Here is a 19,575-nt window from a genome sequence, read left to right on the forward strand (position 1 = left end):
GCGCAGCGATACTTATGTAATGAGGTCAGCTGTATGTTTTCGGGAATTTTACAATGGCTTCGAACGCGGCTCAACCAATCAGAAGCAAGGGCCAGAACAATCTGTTTTTTAAAATGCATTAACTAATGTTAACAAATGAGACCTTATTGTATTACAATATTACAGTTACACCTCAAATGTCACAATTTTAAAGAATATTCCTTTTGTCAATAGGGCAAAAGACATGCGGTAACAGGGTTGCACCAAAATACCGGACACAGCTAAATATTATGGTTTGGATAAAAGTTCATACTGTGTTGAGGGGGCATTTAATGTGTATGAAATGAACTATACCTCTCCTGCGAAGTATTAACATTATTATTACTAGTTTATCTAAAAGATCTAATATTTCATTTATATGTCTTTGTGATTACCTGCTCTGGCGAGGGTCTGGTTGGCCTGGTCGCTCAGTAGCTGGGTGAGTCTGACTCTCTGGGCGTCAATGGTTTCCTGCATTGCTTTCACTCGTACACGCAGGTTATTGTTTTCAGTCTGCAGCATGGAATTCTCATGCACCATGTCATTGATGCTTTCCAGTCCATCCTCGCCAACCATACGCTTGCCCTGTTTAATGTTACAAATAATCATTTGAATTTTACTTATTTAAATTAGGAAAACTAAGTTCCTATATTATATTATATCATATAAACAAAATACTATTCACATATCACAAAACATATTCAATTCTGACACAAACTTGAAATAAATTGGACTGAACATCGCAGCACAAACCGTCTTGTACTCCATGAGCTCCATTTGCAGACGGGCAATCTCTGTTCTCAGAGCGCTGATCTGTTGACTGGCCCGGTCCTGGTTCACCATCACTTTGTTCTTGATGTTGCGAGCGCGGTTAGCATATTTCAGCGTGTTTAGGGTCTCCATGAAGTCTCTGTCTGACGGACTGATGCAGGCGATCATTATCGTCTGACTGGAAGTCACAAGGGAAAGGCAACATTTGAAAAAAAAAAAAGAAAAGTGCAGAACCTGGATTAGTGCCTAATAAAATGTCTAACATTTTTTTTTACCTGTTTCCTCCCAGGGAATCTTGAAGCAGGCGAGTGAGTTTGGAGTCACGGTAAGGCACATGTGTGGAGCGTTTGCTCCTGTCACCCAGAGCACTGATCACATTGCCCAGAGCTAACTTTACCACCACAAAACAAAGCCAAAACGATTAGTTATCAGAGGTGATATACAAAATATACAATAAATGACTCACATTAAAGAATCGTTCACTAATAAATGAATGTTACGTAATTTTACTAACAATTATGTTGTTCCAAACCTGGCATCATTATCATCTATTTCTATTTCATCTATCACCTGTCATCAGCTATCATCATTTTTATGGAACACAAAAAGTAGAACTGTAACACAGTTCTTCCCATTTAATTGCAGTTTATCAAGCTCCAAAATAGAGCAAAAAAAAAAAAAAAAGCCTCTGAAAATAAATGTTTCAAAAATTCACTATACATTCTGATATTCATTGTAGTGTAATTTTGTCCTTTGTGTTTCACAGAAAAAAATAACCTTCAGTTTAGAGCTGCACAATTAATCAAAATAAAATGGTTTAACATTTATTTTTATCAGAAAAATCACAATTAGATTTTTTCCTTAATTCATGGAGCCCTACTTCAAGTTTCATTCAGGGTAAGTAAATAATGATCATTTCTTTAAGTAAATCATTCTTGCAATGCCATGTTTGTTCTCTGAAAACCACCAGGTGGCAGTCACATTAGCAGCAGGTGGATATGAATGGATGTAATGTGGAATGTCAAGCTTCCCAAAGGTCTTTAATGCCAGATTCTAGCTCTCTTAATTTTACTAATATATCAGTTTAAGAGATCCTGTAAACATGCTTAAATAATTATACTTTATGAATTATTTTGTAGTAAAACTGGATATAGCTTAACAGAAAAGTTTATTAAGGGATTTTATCATACTGAAATCATATTAACACACATATTGTTTAGGTCTTGTAGCAATACTGTGAGTATTTTATAGTTTATACCACTTTACACTTTAACTTCTGTTCTTACCAGTCCACAGTTGATAGAGATGCCCTCTTTGGCCCGGTCCCCTGTGGCCCCTGTTCTCTTCAGTCGTTCAGAGCCGGCTAAATCCACAAAGTGAAACTTAGCCGTTAGCGTCTCAAACTCATTCATCTCTGTGGAGCCATTCACCAGTCTGTTATCGGTCTCTGTGTCCTGGAAAGCAATATCAAATTAAAAATTGAAGGATGTACAGTTATAGTTTATTATAGAACTCAATCTACTTAAAAATCCCAATAAAATAAAGCTATTTACACTTATTTTAAACTCATATTTTATATTTGTGGGGCCTTTAACAGAGTTTTACTGAAGGTTGTCAATGAATATGACTAAATATCACAAGAAACACTCTTTAACAGCTGTGTGCTGAAAGTGATCAGAGTTGAACAGCTGAGAGAAAGTTTTCCAGCTGTGGGAGTTTTGACAGCCTACATTGTCTGAGGCACAGACGCGAACTTGGCACAGGTGGATGGTGAAGATGGCATGGGAACGTGAGCTCTGGACATTCATCTGAGTGCTGGCGGTGGTGCGGGACAGAGCGCCCAATTTGAGACACTGCAGCATCTGAAAGAGACCGAGAAGAAAATTTCTGGGTAATTCAGCTCTTGTGAGTGCGATTGACAATGTAGCATAACATTCAGTGATGAACCAATAAACTTTAAAATACCTGATAATCTTTTAAAATAATAATATAATTTACTGTACTACTATATAAATAATAGAACTGTTTTTGTTGTAATTAAAAACAGACAAACTTTCTTTTATATTAATAAAAATGATGAACTTATAGATTTCTTAGTTTTTTTTCAAATACTAACTTGAAAACAATTGCTTTTTATTTTATTAACTTTTATTAACTTAACATAAAATCTAGCTAAAAATGACAAACTAAAACAAAATAAACATTTTACAAAATCTTAAATAAATAAGAAAATTAAAAAATGCAAATAAAAATAATCTGACTTTAAAAAAGAACTTAAAGATAATTTTGTATTTATTAAAACAGACAAATCTAAAAGTAAAGATTACTAATAAACATAACAGACATTTATTTTTATTAACAATTTTGAAAAACTTAAAAAATGTTAAATATTAATCAAATTAATTTATTAATAAGAAAAATATTAATTATTAATACATATAAATTATTAATTAATTTATTAAAATTAATTTATTAATAATAATAAAATTAACATTTATGAATCAGGATAACTGCTTTTATTAATTTATTTTGTACTTTATTTTTATAATGATTAATAATAAAAATAAGCCTTGAAAAAATTCATTTTAATAAATATATATATATTTTTTTAAATCAATTTTAGCAAGTGCAGAAAGGCTCAAGACATATCTACAAACCCTAGTATAAAACCAACCTCTGTTTCTGAGCTAACGGTTCGTGTTGTGACTCCCACTGTGTAAATTCCTCCATTGGCATCTTCATGGATTTTAATGTGGGATTTCTGCTTGCGGGCCTCCGCATCTTGAGTGGAATCAAACAGGTCCAGCACCTCCTCATTGTACAACTATGAAACAAAACACCGCACCTTAGACAGCTGAAAACATGCAGGAGTGGTTATGTAATTAATTAGCCAAGCTCAGACATGCATGCTAAAATCTCTAACGTCTTCCAATGTTACGACAGGCGTGTTATTTGTGGCGTGCTGTCAACACCACCCTTTGCATGCCGGCATGATTGCAGCTCTGCTACACTTATCACAAGATAAATTTAAACCTCAGTGCTGATATGGAGCGATAACTCAACATCTTCACTTCCATTAACACCAGAAATAACACGTCTGTCAGTCATGAGATTGCTAAAGGTATTTTCTTGAGCTTAGATGAAACTAGACCACAAGAGAAACTGACAGTGGGGGTTGTTATTCACCTCTAAGAACTGGGCGTTGACCTTAAACTCGGGTACGGGTCGCCCTTGTTCTGTGGCGGCCTGTCTGCGCTCCTCGATGCCCCTGAAGAGGTGGTTGATCGCCCGTGGTATAATTCCCAACTCCTCATCAGTGATGTTCACGTCAAAGCCCGTGCCCATGGTGTACGTCTTTCCCGAACCAGTCTAAAAGATTCAGGAGGAGGCAGGGTAAACAAGACCACTCAAACAGAAGATATTTTAATCAACTTTTGGTGTGTTTTGAAGATCCTCTTTGTGCATTAAGGAATATTCCAGATCATTTTCAACTAAAACTAAAGAGCATCACCAGCGATATATACAGTCAAACCAACAATTATTTAGACATTTTTGATATTTTTGATATATTTTACTAGTGGGTGCAGGACACTATAGTTAATTTATGTAAGTGAGGATAGCAAAATAAAGTAAACTGTGACATATTATACCCAAAAACTGTTCACACAGTGGACTACCAGTAAAACTGATACAAATTTGGAACCAAAAATAATTCAGACACTTTGACCTGACCATGTTTAGCTTAGGTGTTATCTGACATAATTAAGATTAATTGACACAGTTTAACTCTGAGATCTTGTCATATTTTATTACCATTTTTTAAACTATAGTGAATAAACTGTATTAATGAATGAAATGTTAAAGGTGTCTGAATACATTTTGGTTTGACTGTACATGCAATGAATAAATACATGCTGTCAATTACCAAAAAAAAAAACAGCATTTACATGAATGGAGTGAAATATATGTCCTAAAATAATTTCAACTTGACCCTCATTTTGTACAAACAAGAAATACCTTTACAGTAATGCAGTTAAAATGGAAGTCAATGGGGCAAGAGTTCTGGAGGGTTTGAACAGAAAAGTTTTTTTTTTTTTTTTTTTTTTTTTTTTAAAGAAAATTTACATGAATTTTCTAAAAATATATGTCACAAAAAAATTTGACTTCTTCCTCAATTTGTAAAAACATAAAAAATAAATAAAACTTTTACAGTAATGCAATTACAATGGAAGTCGAAGTGGCCAGAGTTACGAATGGTTTAAACAGAAATGTGAAGCTTTTTAAAAAAATAATTTACATGAATTGAGTAAAGAAAAATGTGGGATTGATAGTAGAGTGGAGCAAGTAGTTGGAGCATCAAAGTACTGAGACAGTCATGATTTAAAAACGTCATTATTTTTGCCATTTAGTTGGTTGATGCTATCAAACAGTTTTACAAATTAATAGACACAAATTTCTGTGGTAATCAACATCAGGCCACAAATATTTCTTTGAAGAATGTATCTCACAAATTATACTGAATCTCTTCATACTTTAGGTTTTAAAGTGCCCCTATTATGCTTTTTTTGAATATTACCTTTCATGCAGTGTCTAATATAGCTGTTTGTGAATGTAAAAGGTCTGCAAAGTTTTAAAGATCAAAGTGCACAACAAATACAGTTATTGTCTACTAAAAGAAAGAATCAATTCTGAACTTCTGAACTGCAGTTCCAGTCTCACTTCCTGTACGTAACAATGTAAGAAATTTGCATAATGCCAGCCTATGGTCTTTGTTGTCTGCCCGTGAACAATGTCTACTTTGACCCGCCCAGGCTCAAACAGTTGTAGTTGTAGCTGAGGCCCGAAAGAGTTTGGTTTGCATTGTCAACATGGCGAGAACACGCTGTTTTCTGCATTGCGAATCCACTTTGCATGCACTTGTGCTGGAATTGGTACGGAAAAACCAGCGCTATCGTTACTGTTAGTATTACTGTGTATCAATCCCTGAGGAAGAGCTGAAATTCAGAATAGGCTAACAGACTGGGCCGTCTGACCAATCAGAGCAGAGAAGGCTCAAGAAAAGAGGGGTTTAGAGAGACTGAATCTTCTAACAAACCATTTTCAGACTCTTTGAGAAATGTGGTGATGTGCAATGTACAGTATATTATGAAAAAATTAAAGTGTATTGTATGAGAGCCTTAGGAAACTTTAAATAATAGGGACACTTTAAAAAAAGGCACAGGAAAACCTGCCTGTGCTGTTGATGTGTGGTAAATGTGAAGCAGAGAGGAGGGACAGAGCTCAGACAAAAGAAGTTTGGGGTCTCTGTTGCCATAGACACATAGAGGAATGACACACAGGGCCTGTGCCACATCACCCACTGAAAGAGACGCTGACAGGAAGACAAGACCCCCGAACAACAGGGGGAGAATTAACAGAGCCAAAGAAAGACTGACGAAGAGTCAGGGATTCTCATGAGGGAGAGTTTTTTTTTTTTTTTTTTAAACCATGATTGAATGAAAGAACTTGAGATGTGATTCACTAACAAATGCATTTGGATTTAAGGGATTAGAACTTTTTAATAATCTATTAGTGTGAAGAAAAAAGAAAAAAAGATTGCAGTGTTCTTGTCAGAACATGTCTGTGGTTCAGGTTCTGACAGAAGTGTCATGGTTTGTTTGCTTTGCTTGATGTGTGCATGGTCCACAACTGCTGATAACCACTTTTCCTTTGTAAAATAAATAGATAAACAAAAATAAATAATTTTTTAAAACTTTTTTTTACACTAGAAAAAATAAATAAATAAGGAAAACTATACACATTTATATATTTAGCGGTTAAAATGCCATTATAATTATGATTAAAAATGTAATTAGCAACAAGCTATAACAAAAATAGTGAACTAAACTGAAGCTATTTGAGGGTGCATGTTTTTAAATGAATAATTATCAAATGGTTTATTTTTCTAGTATTACACTAGTGTACTGCAGGGATGACATATTTTTGTAGGCTAAAACCCGGAAATGAGTTAGCATTTTTTTTTAAAGCTTTTACTTGTCTTTAAAAAGGTGGTTGCTAACAAATGGCTAAATGGGACTACAGAGGTTGTCGGGGACGGAAGAAAAATAGTCACACTTGGCTCCTTAGCGGTCAAAAATGACAGACATAGGAAATATGGGAAATATGAAAACTCAGAGAATCTTTTGATGGTACAAACTACAATTCAGCCATTGTGCAGAAAAAAAGTGCACAGCAATGAAGGGATGACACTCAAAAATGTCAAGAGTGCAAAATAGACACATCCACCCCGCCCCCAAATTATATATATGAACTAGTGCGACTATAACACAGAGCAAGTTTTTTGCAAATGTGTGAAATAAAAATCAATAATTCAGCCACAAAGCAGTAAAAAAACAAACAGCAAGGAAGAGGTTACACAAAACTACAAAACAGACACACCCACTCAAACACACACTCACTTTACACACACACAGAGACACACATACACACAACACACTATTATACACACAAATGAACTGGTGTGGCTGTAACAATATGGTAAAATTGAGCCAAAAGACTCAAATAAGAGACTGAAATCAGCCAAGGAGGAGCCAAGTGTAACCCCTAAACGAAGAGAACCAGAGGGTTAAAAAAAAAAAAAACTTCTGGGTTGCAAACCTAAACATTTTCAGTGTGGACTGAATTACTTTACTACATCAATGGAATATTCAGTTTCTTGTTAGTTTCAATTAAATTTTACAGTCTTACCTGTCCATAGGCGAAGATAGTGGCATTATATCCTTCAAAGCAGCCTTCAATGAGTTTCTCAGTGCAGTTGCTGTAGATAATGTCCTGCTGCGAGTCCATGTCGAAAACATAGTCAAACGTAAAGGCCTTGTCCTTTCCTAGGACAACCTGGGGCTCCCCAGGGGTCACGAACGTGCAGATGTGACATCCCTCTATCTTTTCCTTTGCCAACTGTGGACGAATCCTAAAAAAAATAGAGTGTTTGAGTAAAGTCATTTATCAGAATACATGTGTTTATGTTGAAATGATTTTTAGTCATTAAAATGGTCAAATAACTTAAATATATATACAGTATATATATATTTTACTATAATAATCTATTGATCAGATATTCATTATTTATTTATTTATTGTGATACTTTTGGGTGGGACAGGTCAAAATCCCCATTTTAAGAGTGGATAAAGAAACCTGATGTTTATAACTAGATATTCATGCTAGGTTAATTATATTTTACGTAACAGTTTTTCTAACAAATCTAAAATTTCTCAGAAAAAAATAATGAAAAATTCATGAGATTTGTGCCTCTACTGCTTTCAAAAAAGTCTTCAAAAGTACTGTATTTGTGGAAAGTGCAATAAACACTCCAATCCTGAGTCAGTTTATGAACACAGACGCTCTCTGTTAGAGCAGAGCAAGAGAGGAAGCTCTGGCAACACGATAGGTAAACAGTCACACCCTGGGATTCATTTACTCACGTTTTCTGTTTTCATTATTCAGACCTTTCCTCTAACACAACCAGCTGCTCTGCCTTTAACTTTTTAGCCCTTATTACATTCATTTTTGAAGGGGTTGTATCAAAGAAAAACAGATTTTTCTTGCTTTTTGAAATTTAAAATACATTTATGTAAGTGCTTAATTTGTAAATTCCAAGGCCCTGGAAAAAGGGGGGTAACAGAAGGTAACAGATTCAGCAAGTTATTGGGGTATGGAAAGGGGGGGGTTCAGTATCAGTTGGGTTTCCATCCAACTAATTTGATGCACATTTTGAAAATGCAGCGATGACATATTTTTGTAGGCCAGAAAGGGTTAGCATTTCCAAGTTAGCACTTTATTTTGATGGTCCACTTTAGACATTCTACTAACTATAAGTAACTCTGCAACTACATGTGAAATAGCAGTCATTAGAGTATTAGTAGACTGTGTGCTTAATATCTACTAACACTATTTTGTTGCTCCCCAATAGACATTCAACTGACTATAAGAGCTTTGCAAGTATGTCAACTTATTCTACTAACCCTAACCTAACACTCTACTAATACTCTAATGAAAGTTACATGTAGTTGCAAATTAATGAGAGTTAGTTGGCATGTATAGTTGCAAAGTTAGTAGAATGTCTAAATTGGAAAAAAGTGTAACTGTAATTTGCATAAAACAAAAAACATTTCCATATAAGTTTTTTTTTCCCCCTCGCACAACCTTTGCTTTACAACTTTTCATGTTGTATATTTTTGTACGAAAGTTCATGATTTGTTTGTGAAAATGTTACGCATACGCAGATTTCACATAAAAATTTGTATGTATGGCTCCTGAATGAGACCCAGTGTCCTAATAATTTATATTGTGCTACTCTGTTCTTAACCTCTGTTTGTAGCTGCAAGCTTCTTTCTCTCTCTTTCAGTTGTGTTGTCACTTTTGAGACAGTAATACTAGTCAAACACTCTTGTGTGCGGCCAGTCTTTTCTTGTGACGTCTCCAATGTCTCCAAACACCCTAGAATACTGAATACAGACACTTATGGGTTAACTTTTCCCCTTGGTTTCAGAGCTACTCATGCATGCCAGGGCACTCTATGCAGCTTAGAGGGGATACATGAACACATAACTCAAAAATAAGCCATATTACCATGATGACCTCTGACCACCATAAATCTTTAAAGTCTTGAGGATATATAAATTGGTCTCGTAAACCCAAATGCACTCCAAAAACCCCTTAACCACAAATGATGTCAATCTGAGACCATACTACGCCTCTGTGTATATAATTATACATACTGTAAAAGATATTGTGAGACATTTATGAGAGTGAAATACATTTCCCATTTCAACGGCTTCCACAAAACACTTTCGTGAGTCATCTGACAGATTTGAGAATTAGGTTCATTTGAACACCCAGTGCTTATTTGAAACATGCTTGTTCAGTGATTCTATTTGGACTTTAGATGCAACATTTTTTTACCAGGAATGAGTAACTATTGCTCATACTATTGCACCTTGAGCCTAAAATACATATTATAAGTTTTGTTGTGGTAACAACTAAATATCAGTGCAATTAAATAAATAAATAAATAACCACATTTTCGCATCACATTTTGTTTTATTTAACATACTATATATATATATATATATATATATATATATATATATATATATATATATGTATATATAATACAAACACTAAACCGTCTGCATTAACATTTTTTAAAGAATTGTATTACAATTCGGATTTTATTTTATTTTATTATGCAATAGTTATTTTTTTTACACTAGTAGGTGGTTGCAAGTGGCTGTCTTTATGAGTGAGTAATTGAATCATAAATTAAACCAATTAGTTCAAAAACACTGAATCATTAAGGAACAAATTGAATTCCTCATAAGCGAGTCGTTGAATCAGTCACTCAAACAATTTGTTAAAAAAAAATTCACAAATGAAACATCACTACTATATGTTGCTCAGATACACTTAGTGGTTGATTTAGCTTTTGGCTTTTGCAGAGCAAAAATAGGAAAGGTAACTGGCAATATTGAGCCTAAAATGTTTATTATTTATTAACCCACTCTATAAAAGCAATATCACACATGCAGAGCTGTTTTCTTAAAAAGATACTTAATAAATATCTGTTGACATCTGAAATTATCATTTGGCAAACAGAATGCAGAAAAAGCAATGAGAATTAAATTTGGATTTTCCAAATTTCTTCCTCAAAAGCATTAAAAGAATCATTAATAGAATTAATGAATGGACATTTCAACCAAAAATGAAAATTCTGACATCATTTACTCACCCTCATGTTGCTTCAAACCCATGAGACTTTCATTAATTTTGGAAACACAAATGACAAGTACATTTTAGCTTCTGTTTACCATATTTTATGAGCTCTATGATTAATGTTTACATGTGAATAAAAGCCTAAATTAAATCAGTTCATCATATAAAACAATCATAACTCTTCAGAAGGCTTGATTTAAACCTGTTAAAAGCTGTTATTACCATAATGTTAAGCAGGAGTCTGGGTCACACAATGTTCACAAGGCATAATATAAAGCTCAGCTTCTGACTGAATGCATTAACCTCAACCCACAGGCCTCATTACTGCGATTACAGTGACAAAGAAATGTGCACAGCCTTCTCTTTCCCAGAGAAAAGATCAGTAGCTTAACTGGATTGAACCGTGTTCTACAGGTCTAACAGTTATCTCTAGTCATGTCATTACCCTGAAGCATAAAAAGGTCCAGTTTGCCTGCTAGGGATCATTTGCCCTTTTAAACTTCTCAGATGAACACACAATGACTTCAAACAGTGAGCTAAGCATAACGGGCAACTTAAAGAACATAACATGCAAAATATATTGCAATTAACCAATAAAGCAGATGGGCACAGATGGATAAGTGCTGATGTATCCTGCCCTGGAAAACATGACCCTGTTAGATTGGTATTATGGGTACATTTTATTTCCTAGTCTCATTAACAGCTGATTCATTGTTCATTTCTGAGATGAGAGCAGACGTTACCATTTGATATTTCTGTATTTCTTCATCATGATTTGGTGCCTAAATCCAAAACCAAAATGACAGCAACAATTTTTTACATTGTTAGAGAGAAGTGATCAGATTTTCTGATAAACAAACCACACAATTTGAGTCATCATTTACATACACAGCACAATTGATTCTATTTCTAGACCTTGAATATTGTCTTGAAAACGAGGGGGCTTTGGAATCAAAAGACTGTGACTGTGGCTTAAGACAAAAATTCGCAGTTTAAGGCTTCAAGACGCTTATATGTTATTAGCAGTTCACATGATGAATGCATACTTTCTTAATATGCTAATGAGAATTTTTCAGTATACTATAAGCTAATTCTATAATAAAAATGTGGTTTAAAGGCAAAACGCATTGCCTCAACTACATCAACCACAGTCACGACCAGTAGCTCAACATACTGTTTGCTACAGATTCAAAGAAAGTAGAGTGTAAAAACTGATATCAAATCAAAATAAAAAATAAAAAAATTTATTCCAGTGTTGGTTTATAATAGTGTTAAATAGTAAAAATGTAATCCATAGTGTCAACAAACAACAAGAACACGGATGAACCAAGATAACAAACTTTGCATTGATTCTGGATAGTCTGATTGCAAACAGACTGATCAGTTTGGATTCCTTTGATAATGCTAGTAATGAGTAATAGACATCAGGTAACAGACACGTTTGTGATATCTACAACACCCACTTTTGCAAAAAAACTGTAATGGCACTTCATGACAATTGTAATCATTATAATAATTAAGATAATAACTTTCATCTATCCAACCTGTATGGTCCCGATAAACTTGTCTCAAGCTCAGACGGCACACCCACAAACCCGCCAAAAAAATTACACACAAAAATGATAAGAACTGGCTAAAATTGACAGCTACAATCTGATTGGGTGGCTTTACATAATTTCTAGAAGTCAAGGTTCAAAGGTTTTTAATCAGTCTGCCCACAAACAGTACAAAGTGTGTCGTGTTTACAAGGTACGAGGCTGGTAGACAAAGTGATTCTGAGGAAAAACTAGTGAAAGAACACTATCTCATTCAGAACTATTTAATATTTTGTTTCGTACAATCTCATTCATATGATCCACTTGCTTATGCCCCAGTGATGTTTAGGTGGACCTTCATGCTTACACCTTTTCTAAAAATCGTAAGTTTCTGTATGATTCACATCATGCAAATTCTTATGAAATCACCACCTCGTAAAATAGTTAGGTTTTCCCATGAGATTGGGTTGGAAAGAACCTTACATTAGTTGGTCAGTTAAAATTTATAATTCAGGGGTGCGTTTTGCATACAACAGTGTAACTCACTGCTTAACTACTATAGTACATGCATTGTTGGAGAAATTAACTAAATACTCATGACTTTTTTGCAAAACCGCATTCATATTGTTGCACATTTCTGTGTGCACATTCAATGTGTCAAACCACATTGGTTCAACAATACAGTTAATTACGTCGTCATGCAGGTGATGGGGTAAAAAGTTATTAATCTGCTAAATAACTGGTTCAGCAGATTTGAAATTATTTCAGATTATTACTGCAAACAGGGTTTGACATTAACTTTTATGCACATCAGCCACTGTGGCTAGTGGTTTTTCAAAATTACTAACCACTCAGCATTTTCACTGGCCACAATTTTGACACTGATACCATGGGGAAAAACTGCCATGTAGATATTTTATTATCTCATAATTTGCCAGCAGGTATATTAGGCTGATGCACAGATCCATTATACGGTTACACATGCCTTTTCTTTCTCAACTGTTTACGTTCATAAACATAACTGACTGCGTTTTTGTGAATACTCGCCAATGCAATGCCATTTTGACATTATTTTGTGTGTATTTGACTGTTTAAGCACAATAAGCAGTGAAAAATAACTCAATTTAGTGCTGAGACGTGGCTTTACAGGTGCTGGTCATATAATTAGAATATCATCAAAAAGTTGATTTCACTAATTCCATTCAAAAAGTGAAACTTGTATATTATATTCATTCATTACACACAGATTGATATATTTCAAATGTTTATTTCTTTTAATTTTGATGATTATAACTGACAACTACGGAAAATCCTAAATTCAGTATCTCAGAAAATTAGAATATTACTTAAGACCAATACAAAGAAAGGATTTTTAGAAATCTTGGCCAACTGAAAAGTATGAACATGAAAAGTATGAGCATGTATCACTCAATACTTAGTTGGGGCTCATTTTGCCTGAATTACTGCAGCAATGCGGCGTGGCATGGAGTCGATCAGTCTGTGGCACTGCTCAGGTGTTATAAGAGCCCAGGTTGCTCTGATAGTGGCCTTCAGCTCTTCTGCATTGTTGGGTCTGGCATATTGCATCTTCCTCTTCACAATACCCCATAGATTTTCTATGGGGTTAAGGTCAGGCGAGTTTGCTGGCCAATTAAGAACAGGGATACCATGGTCCTTAAACCAGGTACTGGTAGCTTTGGCACTGTGTGCAGGTGCCAAGTCCTGTTGGAAAATGAAATCTGCATCTCCATAAAGTTGGTCAGCAGCAGGAAGCATGAAGTGCTCTAAAACTTCCTGGTATACGGCTGCGTTGACCTTGGACCTCAGAAAACACAGTGGACCAACACCAGCAGATGACATGGCACCCCAAACCATCACTGACTGTGGAAACTTTACACTGGACCTCAAGTAACGTGGATTGTGTGCCTCTCCTCTCTTCCTCCAGACTCTGGGACCCTGATTTCCAAAGGAAATGCAAAATTTACTTTCATCAGAGAACATAACTTTGGACCACTCAGCAGCAGTCCAGTCCTTTTTGTCTTTAGCCCAGGCGAGACGCTTCTGACGCTGTCTGTTGTTCAAGAGTGGCTTGACACAAGGAATGCGACAGCTGAAACCCATGTCTTGCATACGTCTGGGCGTAGTGGTTCTTGAAGCACTGACTCCAGCTGCAGTCCACTCTTTGTGAATCTCCCCCACATTTTTGAATGGGTTTTGTTTCACAATCCTCTCCAGGGTGCGGTTATCCCTATTGCTTGTACACTTTTTTCTACCACATCTTTTCCTTCCCTTCGCCTCTCTATTAATGTGCTTGGACACAGAGCTCTGTGAACAGCCAGCCTCTTTTGCAATGACCTTTTGTGTCTTGCCCTTCTTGTGCAAGGTGTCAATGGTCGTCTTTTGGACAACTGTCAAGTCAGCAGTCTTCCCCATGATTGTGTAGCCTACAGAACTAGACTGAGAGACCATTTAAAGGCCTTTGCAGGTGTTTTGAGTTAATTAGCTGATTAGAGTGTGGCACCAGGTGTCTTCAATATTGAACCTTTTCACAATATTCTAATTTTCTGAGATACTGAATTTGGGATTTTCCTTAGTTGTCAGTTATAATCATCAAAATTAAAAGAAATAAACATTTGAAATATATCAGTCTGTGTGTAATGAATGAATATAATATACAAGTTTCACTTTTAGAATGGAATTAGTGAAATAAATCAACTTTTTGATGATATTCTAATTATATGACCAGCACCTGTACTTTGGCCATGTGACGCGAACGGCTTCGTTAGAAATTGCAATGATGCTTGGCATGGTTAGCTGGAAAAGGAAAAGAGGTCGCCAAAAAACACGTTGGCTCGACACTATCAAAAGTGACACTGGCTTAGGCATAGAACAACTGAAAAAGAAAGTGGAAGACCGGAAAGCATGGCGAGAGCTGGCCCATCGGATCACCAAGAGTCGGATTAGAATGAATGGCTAATCATCATCATGTATATACCATACAGTGGGTACAGAAAGTATTCAGACCCCCTTAAATTTTTACTCTTTGTTATACTGCAGCCATTTGCTAAAATCATTTAAGTTCATTTCTTTTTCCTCATTAATGTACACACAGCACCCCATATTGACAGAAAAACACAGAATTGTTGACATTTTTGCAGATTTATTAAAAAAGAAATACTGAAATATCACATGGTCCTAAGTATTCAGACCCTTTGCTGTGACACTCATATATTTAACTCAGGTGCTGTCCATTTCTTCTGATCATCCTTGAGATGGTTCTACACCTTCATTTGAGTCCAGCTGTGATTGATTATACTGATTGGACTTGATTAGGAAAGCCACACACCTGTCTATATAAGACCTTACAGCTCACAGTGCATGTCAGAGCAAATGAGAATCATGAGGTCAAAGGAACTGCCTGAAGAGCTCAGAGACAGAATTGTGGCAAGGCACAGATCTGGCCAAGGTTACAAAAAAATTTCTGCTGCACTTAAGGTTCCTAAGAGCACAGTGGCCTCCATAATCCTTAAATGGAAGACGTTTGGGACAACCAGAACCCTTCCTAGAGCTGGCCGTCCGACCAAGCTATCGAGGGAGAAAAGCCTTGGTGAGAGAGGTAAAGAAGAACCCAAAGATCACTGTGGCTGAGCTCCAGAGATGCAGTCGGGAGATGGGAGAAAGTTGTAGAAAGTCAACCATCACTGCAGCCCTCCACCAGTCGGGGCTTTATGGCAGAGTGGCCCGACGGAAGCCTCTCCTCAGTGCAAGACACATGAAAGCCCGCATGGAGTTTGCTAAAAAACACCTGAAGGACTCCAAGATGGTGAGAAATAAGATTCTCTGGTCTGATGAGACCAAGATAGAACTTTTTGGCCTTAATTCTAAGCGGTATGTGTGGAGAAAACCAGGCACTGCTCATCACCTGTCCAATATGGTGGTGGTAGCATCATGCTGTGGGGGTGTTTTTCAGCTGCAGGGACAGGACGACTGGTTGCAATCGAGGGAAAGATGAATGCGGCCAAGTACAGGGATATCCTGGACGAAAACCTTCTCCAGAGTGCTCAGGACATCAGACTGGGACGAAGGTTTACCTTCCAACAAGACAATGACCCTAAGCACACAGCTAAAATAAGGAAGGAGTGGCTTCACAACAACTCCGTGACTGTTTTTGAATGGCCCAGCCAGAGCCCTGACTTAAACCCAATTGAGCATCTCTGGAGAGACCTAAAAATGGCTGTCCACCAACGTTTACCATCCAACCTGACAGAACTGGAGAGGATCTGCAAGGAGGAATGGCAGAGGATCCCCAAATCCAGGTGTGAAAAACTTGTTGCATCTTTCCCAAAAAGACTCATGGCTGTATTAGATCAAAAGGGTGCTTCTACTAAATACTGAGCAAAGGGTCTGAATACTTAGGACCATGTGATATTTCAGTTTTTCTTTTTTAATAAATCTGCAAAAATGTCAACAATTCTGTGTTTTTCTGTCAATATGGGGTGCTGTGTGTACATTAATGAGGAAAAAAAATGAACTTAAATGATTTTAGCAAATGGCTGCAATATAACAAAGAGTGAAAAATTTAAGGGGGTCTGAATACTTTCCGTACCCACTGTATATACTGTGTGTGTGTGTGTGTGTGTGTGTGTGTGTGTGTGTGTGTGTGTGTGTGTGTGTGTACTTGTCTACCTATCTAACAGGGGACCAATGGTGTCGTTACACATTTTTCAAGTCCCCTGTTGGTCATGCTTTAAATCATGTGTGTGTGTGTATGTATGTGTAAAAAAGAAAGTCACGTAAAAAAGAAAGTACACCCTCTTTGAACTCTATGGTTTTACATATCAGGACATAATAAAAAAATCATCTGGTCTTTATCAGGTCTTAAAATTAGGTAAATACAACCTCAGATGAACAACAACACATGACATTTTACATCGTGTCATTTATTTACCAAAACCTAGGCCAAAATGGAGATGCCATGTGTGAAAAAGTACACCCTTAAAAGTACACCCTAACATTCAAGACAGTTGCTAATCTTGTGGATGTCCCAACAAATTTGCCCCAATGTCAGACCATGCAATGCTCAGAGAAATTGCAAAAAAACCAAGAGCTACATCTCAGACTCTACAGGCCTCAGTTAACATGTTAAATATTAAAGTTCATGATAGTACAATTAGAAAAAGACTGAAAAAGTATGGCTTGTTTGGAAGGGTTGCCAGGAGAAAACCTCTTCTGTCAAAAAAGAACATGGCAGCACATCTTAGGTTTGCAAAGTTGCACCTGAACAAACTACAAGACTTCTGGAACAATGTCCTTTGTACAGACTAGACCAAAGTAAAGTTATTTGGCCATATTGCACAGTGTCACGTTTGGCAAAAACCAAACACAACATATAAGCACAAACACCTCATACCAACTGTGAATGTTGGTGGAGGGATGATGATTTGTGCTTATTTTGCAGCCACAGGACCTGGGCACCTTACAGTCATTGAGTTGACCATGAACTCCTCTGTATACCAAAGTATTCTAGAGTCAAATGTGAGGTTATCTGTCTGACAGCTAAAGTTTGGCCGAAACTGGGTCACGCAACAGGACAGTGAGCCCAACCACACAAGTAAATCTAAAACAGAATGGCTGAAAAAGAAAAGAATCAAGGTGTTGCACTGGTGCAGTCAAAGTTCAGACCTCAACCAGACTGAAATTCTGTGGCGGGACCTTAAGAAAGCTGTGCATAAACAGATGCACACAAACCTCAATGAACTGAAGCAACATTGTTAGGAAGAGTGGCCTCTCCATTTTGGCCTTATTTTTGTTAAATAAATAATGACAGTGTAAAATGTGTTTTTGTTCATCTGAGGTTGTATTTACATAATTTTATGACCTGCTAAGGAACAGATGATTTTTATTATGTACTGATACATAAAACCATAGAATTCAAAGAGGGTGTACTTGAGGGAGCAGGCTGATGAGATTGCTTGCTCAACATTTAAACAGTCTGGTTCATTGTTTGCTGTAAGCTAGTCCTGCAGCATCCTATCAGAGATCCTCTGAACCCCTCAACCTCCCCCAGCTCCACCTGCCTAGATCTGCAAAGGGATTTATGTATGTCTGTTTATGCAGCAGCAGCAGCATATCTTACATGCTCACAGCAGTGTGTCTATGTATCTATTAACAGTAGCAACTCCATACTTGCTTTGCAGCAGCAGCAGCAGCAACATAGCAGATCTAGTCCACCAAGACCAAATACATTAACATCAGAGCCGATCCTCCCTATACGCAAGCTATGCAAGTTGCATAGGGCCCCCGAACCACCAGGGGGCCCCCTTGCTCATCACTATATAAAATAAACATGACAATATTTTACCATAACGTGAATATTTCTTTATAACATGCAAAAAGATGGTGTCTACTAAACATTGGCGGAGTCATGTGGAAATATTTTAATAATGATTTATATTGATTCAATAACCATTTCGAAATCCGACATCATGCAGTGCGGCAGATATTAACATATGCGTCTTGACATGGCTATGGCTGCAAAACAAAACTATCCTTCTGGAACAGACAAAAAGTGCCAAGAACGAAGAAAGTAGAAAGTATATTTGTAACATTTTCAATTTCTTATTTAGTCTTCTTGTCAAAGCAGTAAATTCATAAGCAAGTCGTAAAGCAATAACTCCAGTCCAGGTCTCCACTGTGTTTCGTTAGAAATGACCAATGATGACATGTAACTTTCAGTTTGTGTTAGTACACATCAATAATCAAAACGTTCTTATGCGTGGTTTAATGTACATAAGAAATAAACATTCCTGTTCAGCATTACAAGCTGTTGTGTGACTAAGGTAGGCCTACTTTAAAAACATAGTCTTAAATTAGCTAATTTAGAGAATTATTTATGTATTTTCGTATGTTTACCTGCCTTCTTCACTCTAAAAAAATGCTGGGTTGTTGATTTGGGTCAAAATAAACAAACCCAACCATTGGGTTAAAAATGTAATTAAAAATATGTAACCCAACGGTTGGATTTTTCCATATTCGACCCCAAATTTGTGTTTAAACAACCTAGCATTTATTATTTTTATTATTATTATTATTTATCATGCACTGTAAAACTCAATAAGTTCAGAATACTCAAAACATTTGAGGAAACTTACTACCTCAAAACATTTAAGTTAACTAACTTATTTTCGGTAGAACTTAATTTTTTTGTGACAAGTGGGGCGGGGCCGAGAGCCGTGGAGGTGGAGCAAGGCCAGTGTGGTGCACAGGTGTCTCTCATTAACAATCACATCACTGGCATTCCTTCGCTCCCACGGTTCTCAGCCTCGCCCCACTCAAGTACATATAGTTAATTTACATAAACATGACATTCAGATCTTGGTTAAATGTTAGTTAGCAAAAAACACATGCTATTATAACTATCAAAGAGACTGTCAATATATACTTGCATGTATGTAATCAAACAACATACAGTATATGTGG

General features: G+C 36.4%; 1 protein-coding gene across 3 annotated transcripts in view; it reads right to left on the reverse strand.

Annotated features, from left to right (window-relative positions):
• The window catches only part of LOC127511502 (kinesin-like protein KIF21A), a 57,217-nt gene that overhangs the window by 26,871 nt on the left and 10,771 nt on the right, over positions 1-19,575 (reverse strand). For all 3 annotated transcript variants that reach the window (XM_051892333.1, XM_051892332.1, XM_051892334.1), the window contains exons 2-9: positions 7,537-7,759; positions 3,976-4,158; positions 3,464-3,613; positions 2,520-2,651; positions 2,076-2,243; positions 1,065-1,180; positions 772-967; positions 414-603 (exon numbers count right to left, since the gene is read on the reverse strand). In XM_051892333.1, the coding sequence (XP_051748293.1) occupies positions 414-603; positions 772-967; positions 1,065-1,180; positions 2,076-2,243; positions 2,520-2,651; positions 3,464-3,613; positions 3,976-4,158; positions 7,537-7,759 (1,358 nt within the window). The remainder of the gene's footprint in view (positions 1-413; positions 604-771; positions 968-1,064; positions 1,181-2,075; positions 2,244-2,519; positions 2,652-3,463; positions 3,614-3,975; positions 4,159-7,536; positions 7,760-19,575) is intronic.

The sequence above is a fragment of the Ctenopharyngodon idella genome, chromosome 4 (assembly GCF_019924925.1).
Source record: "Ctenopharyngodon idella isolate HZGC_01 chromosome 4, HZGC01, whole genome shotgun sequence".
NCBI classification, from domain to species: Eukaryota; Metazoa; Chordata; class Actinopteri; order Cypriniformes; family Xenocyprididae; genus Ctenopharyngodon; species Ctenopharyngodon idella.